Below are 6,000 nucleotides of genomic sequence, written 5' to 3' on the forward strand. Positions count from 1 at the left end.
TTTATAATATTTAAGGGACAATACACAGTCTGCGTATTGTGTTTTTTAATATTAAAGGGACAATACACAGTCTGCGTATTGTCAATACACAGACTGCGTATTGTCAATCCACAGACTGCGAATTGCATAAACACAAATTGCGTATTGTTAATCCGCAAATTGCGTATTGTATTTTCGTAAATAAAAAATTATAATTGAAGTACTATAAAAGGAGGAACGGTATTAGGTTGATTGAGTGTGAGAGTGTTTTATTTTTTTGAGAATGTAAGAGTATAAAAATGGAGAGAGGTATTAGTTTGAAAATGTATTATAATGGTCAAATCTTTCCCCAAACATCTGAGGGTGTGAGTTTTGTTTGTGAGAATCCACGTGATATTGTTATTCCTTTTGCAATAACATACGAGGAATTTAAGAGTATACTTTGTCAATGTGGTGATAATCAAGTATTAAAGAGAGTCGTTAATATTTTTTATAGACAGCCTGTTTTAGTGTTCGGTGGTTTCGTTCAGTTTCAAATGATGAATGTGGTTGACGAAGGAAGTATGCAAGGAATGTTTTCGATCTACCAACAAACACGGGCACAAGTGTCTATTCTCGAATTGTATGTTGAGTTTGAAGAATTAGTTGAGGTTGATTTACCGGAGGCTAACATCGACTGGACTGTTTATAACAGTGAAAGCGAAGAGGAATTTGAGGGCACCTAACATATTGTTGGTTCAACTGAAGAAGTGGGTGAAGATGATATAATAGTTGAATCTAACGTAACAGATGTGGCAAATGCACTGGCGAGCCAATATCTATCTAGAGAGCCTTCTTTCATGCACGCCTTGGATGTAGACGCTATGAATGCACCAGAATTTCCTGAATATATCAATTCAAGTAAGCAGTTATTATTATTATTATTATTATTATTATTATTATTATTATTATTATTATTATTATTATTATTATTATTATTATTGAATTGTAAAGCAATAGTTAGAATTATTTGTTGTTGTTATTGCTGTAGATCCTGTTGTTGTTTCGGACGGTGAATTTGTTGTTGGCATGGAATTCAGTTCTAGAGAGACTGTTATTGCGGCAATTAAAGATTATACCATTCGCAGGGGAGTGGATTACCGGGTGCGTGAATCTGAGCCAACGACTTTTTATGCTAAGTGTGTACAATACGGAACAAGTTGCGATTGGCTTATTAGAGCTAGTCTTATTAAGAGAAAGTTTTGTTGGGTTGTAAGGCGATACAATGGTAGTCACACATGCACTAGAACTAGAATTTCTCAAGATCATGCCAAGCTAAATTCAGACATGATTGCAGAGGTGATAAAGCCATTGGTTGAAGCTGATCCATCTTTAAAAGTGAAATCAATAATTGCTGAAGTGCAGTCAAAATTCAATTATACGACAAGTTACCGCAAAGCATGGCTCGCGAAGCAAAAGGCAATTGCAAACCTTTTTGGTGGTTGGGAAGCTTCTTATGAAGCTTTGCCGTCGTGGTTTGAAGCAATGGTACAAAAAGATCCATCAGCAGCAGTCGAGATTGAAACTGCACCAGCATACCAAGGGGATGAGGTAGTCCATGAGGTAAGGATACTGACGCGGGTATTTTGGAGCTTTTATCCTTGCATCAGAGCATTTAGGAGCTGCAAGCCAATCGTACAGGTGGATGGGACACATCTGTACGGGAAATATAAAGGAGCTCTACTAGTTGCAGTTTCTCAGGATGGCAATGGCAATATTGTGCCTCTTGCATTTGCCGTTGTTGAGGGTGAGACTTCTGATGCATGGCACTTCTTTTTTACTCATTTACGCACACATGTGGTGACTCGAGATGGTGTTGGGCTTATCTCTGATCGTCACGACTCTATTACCTCAGCAATAGCTCGTAGTAATGGATCATGGGAACCTCCAAGAGCCATCCGAATATTTTGTGTTAGGCACATAGCATCCAACTTTTTGAGGAATTTCAAGGCACCGTATTTACAGAAGCTGATAGTCAATATGGGTACGTAGATTATTGTGAAACTAAGGTGTATTTGTTTTTACAAGGCATATAGCATCCATTTTATTGATTTTGTTTTGTTGGTTATTTACAGGCTATTGTAGGAATGTACGTGAATTTAATGTGCAGTATGCAAGATTGCGTGAACGTGGTGAGGCTTACACGCGATGGCTTGATCGAATCCCACGACAGCAATTTGCTTTGGCATTTGATAATGGATACCGTTGGGGTCATATGACCACAAACCTAGTGGAGTGCATCAACGGAGTACTGAAGGGAGCTCGAAATCTTCCTATCACGTCACTTGTGAAGGCAACTTTTTATAGGCTAAATGAGTTGTTCACTAGGAAGAGGGCTGAGGCTGAGGTTTGAAGGAATGCAGGACATGTATTTTCTGAATATGCTAGCAACAAACTGCAATCAAATCAGCAAGCAGCAGGAAACATCCAGGTTAACCTATTTGACAGGCAAAATGAGATATTTGAGGTACGTGAGATGCCCATTGGTATCGAGTATGCGGTGAATCTCCGTCAACGGTATTGTGATTGTGGTGAGTTTCAGACAGATCGAATCCCATGTCGCCATGTCTTTGCGTGTTGTGCGAACCAACGACTTGATTGGCAACAATACGTTCATGAGGTCTATAGGATGGATGAGATAAGAAAGGTGTATAGAGCACGATTTAAACCATTAGGAAATCCAACAACGTGGCCGTTGTATCAAGGACCAAGACACATACCTAACCCGCACTTAAAGCGGGTTTCCAAAGGGCGTCCCAAAATAACCCGCTTCTTGAATGAAATGGATATGCGTGATATGCGTGGTCCTAGGCGTTGTAGGCTTTGTGGAGGCGAAGGCCACAGTCGAAGTAGATGCCCCCATCGTGCAGGGCCTAGTGCTGGTGGATCTGCACCTATGTCTTAGTGCATTTGGTTTTTCCTTCATTAGGAATTGGATTTAAATACTACATCAATTGTATTAAATACTACTTTATGAAATCCCCGTGTACTCGAATTTGATGTGAATTTATAAAATTCATAACAATTACAATTGCGGTCTTAAATTAAAAGATAAAGAACAATTATTTGCTAAATGTCTTTTTCACAAATTTAGTACATTTTTTAACTGCCTTCTTGATTGTGGAAGGGGTATATCTACTTGCACTTCTACGTGTTGGCTCAATCCTCAGATTATACCCTTTACCATGAATATCTGGAGTATCTGCCCTATCCGCACCTTCCGCACCACCTATATGACATCAAAAATCACAATAATAAATATATCACAAGAAAACACTAATATATCATAATAACGAATACAAAAATATATCACAATCATACACTAATATACCATAGTAATGAATACAATAGTATATTATTACCTGCATCGTCATCACCATCGCTGTCACTATCACTATCATCCTCACCAACATTATCATCCTCAGCCATGGGTGCCTGCACCTGAGGAAAATCAACAGCATTACTAAACCCAATCCCTCTGGCGACACTCTGGATCGAATCACTCTGAATCGAGTCAATAGACCTTCTAGCTCCAGAGCGTGGAGAGGGGATACGACGTCGTACTTGCGAATCAACAGATGACCGACCAGAAACAATTTGAGGCGATTGTCTACTACACTGCGGAGCCTGCTCGTTAATTTCAGGAGGTTACGGCTGAAATTGTTGCATTTGCAGTTGAGGGTCCAATAACTCATTTACCCATTGCGACGTGTCTGTTTCAGGTGCCCACCGATACAACTGACGATTTGAAGATTGCTCAGCTGTGTCCCTCTGCTGTGACATGGCGGGTCGATAATATGCTTGATATGGCGGCATCTGTAATGAATATGAGTCATCGAATAACTGACTAAAGAATGAGACTCCAGGCTCAGTGTACAGTTGTGTGTACGGGTACTGGTATGGGTGCATCATAGGTTGTGGCTGTGGCTGTGGTTGTGGCTCTGGCTGTGGCTAAGGCTGTGGCTGTGGGTGTGGCTGTGGCTGAGGCTGAGGCTGTGGGTGTGGCTGTGGCTGTGGAACATAACCAGTTAAACGCAGGTGAGCTCCATATTCGTCATTATACCATTGCATATACGCTTCAGATGCTTCATAGTGCACTACGGGATCACCAACTAGAATAGAGGTCAAACGGTTTGTCCACATCATAATGTATGCATAATGCTCATCTCTCCAATCTTTATTCTTTGGTCCAGTCAGGACCATGTTGTGAGCTTCTGCAAGCATCATCGGTTGACTAGGAACTTCCTGCTGTAAACCAAATTGTCTTTTGACCCTATCTGATGCATGCCATTCAATGCACTCAAATGATATCAGTGGCACAGTTGCACTCCACATTAAGCGATGTTGCAAGATTTCATTAGGAACTACAATATTTCCCATACGTTCATGGCTGTACGGGTTCCACACAAACTGCAAACGCATAACAAAACAAACGTATAAACATAACTACAAAACAATGCACAATAATAATAAAACTAACAAATGTAATAAAAAAACTTACCCCATCTGCAGGAATATCATCTATTAACTGCCTAATATGCGAGATGGTCCACTTTTTATAGCCATGAAATTGCGAGCTCCAAGCAATCCAGCTAATATAAAATGAAACTATATTATACTAAACCCATACATTTAAATCATATATTTGAACAATGCATACTAAATAATTCATAGTAACATGTTATATTAACATTAGTAACCTTACCTGCACGCAAGCGGAAAGCTTGGTTGCGATCGCACAGGTGCTAGGAATGGTAACCGTTCCCAAGCCCATACACAAAGCAGCGCCAATGGACCATCCACATCTCTACAATTATAACGTGATGCCCGACATAGTGTCCTATACAAATGTGCCAGGCAAGCTGAACCCCAACTAAAGTCCCTAATCTCAGCAAAATTACGGAGCAGAGGCAAGAACTTCCAGTGGATTGTCATTCCGGACTTGTCACAAAATAAATTTGTGCCGAACAACAATAATAATGAATCTTTACGTACATTTGCCTGCCCAAGGCGGTATCTAACTGCATGCGCCGCTTTAGGGTGCGGAGCCATGCAAGTTTGACACCGCTTCCTTTGTGATCAGCTGCAGTAGGTACTGTCGCAAATTGTATCATGAATTCATTTTCGAGGCTACTACTACTGCTATCTGTGAATCCTGACACCGGTAAACCATCCGTGGGGAGTCCAAAAATTATTGCAACATCTTCCAAGGTAATCGTGCATTCACCGTATGGAAGGTGGAATGTGTGAGTTTCCGGGCGCCATCTTTCAATCAAGGCATTGATAAGTGTATTGTGCAAAGTAAGTTTTCCTAGTATCTGAGATATGTGATAAAATCCACTATCCCGTAACTCGATTTCAACTCGGGGATCATACACATCTTGGTGGAGATATCTTGATCCCAAATCTCTTGAATTCTGAAACAAAATAAGAAATATAATGAGTATCAAAAACAAAAACAACAACAACAATAACAAGAACAATAATAATAACAATAATAATAATAAATGAACAAAGATAAAAAAATAATTACATATGGTGGACGATCCAGATATTCAACAATATGATCTTCAGGACGCGTAATGTCACGAACCATATTCTGCGTTTATTTTTTCCTGAAAAAAATATATTTTATAAACTTTATTAGTCTGAATTTAAATATTCATATTTAAATTAAATTTGAATTTTAAAAATTAACTCTTATTTAAATTTATTATATTTAGATATTTATAAAAAATATCAAATATCTTTAACATATTTAAAATATATTTAAATTAAAAAATATTTTAAATCAAACTTAAATATATATTTAAATACATATTAAATTAACAATTAAAAATATTTTCAATTTTAAATATATATTATGACTATAAATATATTCAAATTCAAAGTTAGATATATAGTTAAATTCGAAACATGTTTAATTTATATCTAAATTTAAATTATTAATATATATTTACTCAATTTTAAATAAATACCGAA

The 6,000-nt window shown here is 38.0% G+C and overlaps 2 protein-coding genes across 2 annotated transcripts; one reads left to right on the forward strand and one right to left on the reverse strand.

Annotated features, from left to right (window-relative positions):
• Nucleotides 1–842: 842 nt before the first annotated feature.
• Nucleotides 843–2,923, forward strand: LOC107620877 (uncharacterized). Its single transcript, XM_088492930.1, has 4 exons — nucleotides 843–879; nucleotides 1,010–2,002; nucleotides 2,094–2,365; nucleotides 2,429–2,923. Exons 1-4 carry the CDS (start codon nucleotides 843–845, stop codon nucleotides 2,921–2,923), a joined length of 1,797 nt encoding a protein of 598 aa, XP_088349056.1.
• A 1,046-nt stretch (nucleotides 2,924–3,969) lies between these two features.
• LOC148581628 (serine/threonine-protein phosphatase 7 long form homolog) lies at nucleotides 3,970–5,614 on the reverse strand. The gene is made up of 5 exons (XM_088492946.1): nucleotides 5,552–5,614; nucleotides 5,014–5,435; nucleotides 4,724–4,825; nucleotides 4,520–4,610; nucleotides 3,970–4,428 (listed from the first exon to the last, which is right to left on the reverse strand). The coding sequence occupies exons 1-5, from the start codon at nucleotides 5,612–5,614 to the stop codon at nucleotides 3,970–3,972; spliced, it is 1,137 nt and encodes a 378-aa protein (XP_088349072.1).
• Nucleotides 5,615–6,000: the final 386 nt, after the last annotated feature.

This window comes from Arachis ipaensis, chromosome B10 (genome assembly GCF_059453495.1).
Source record: "Arachis ipaensis isolate K30076 ecotype BB chromosome B10, ASM5945349v1, whole genome shotgun sequence".
Classification (NCBI taxonomy): Eukaryota; Viridiplantae; Streptophyta; class Magnoliopsida; order Fabales; family Fabaceae; genus Arachis; species Arachis ipaensis.

Excerpts from the sequence above, each read along its gene's own strand:
- LOC107620877 (XM_088492930.1), top strand. The coding sequence starts at position 843 with ATGAATGCACCAGAATTTCCTGAATATATCAATTCAA. Across the intron at positions 880-1,009 it reads TCCTGAATATATCAATTCAA|ATCCTGTTGTTGTTTCGGAC; the intron begins GTAAGCAGTTAT and ends TTATTGCTGTAG. Across the intron at positions 2,366-2,428 it reads GGAAGAGGGCTGAGGCTGAG|CAAGCAGCAGGAAACATCCA; the intron begins GTTTGAAGGAAT and ends CAATCAAATCAG.
- LOC148581628 (XM_088492946.1), bottom strand. The coding sequence starts at position 5,614 with ATGGTTCGTGACATTACGCGTCCTGAAGATCATATTGTTGAATATCTG. Across the intron at positions 4,826-5,013 it reads ACCGCCTTGGGCAGGCAAAT|AGATGTGGATGGTCCATTGG; the intron begins GTACGTAAAGAT and ends TTATAATTGTAG. Across the intron at positions 4,429-4,519 it reads ATGATATTCCTGCAGATGGG|TTTGTGTGGAACCCGTACAG; the intron begins GTAAGTTTTTTT and ends ATGCGTTTGCAG.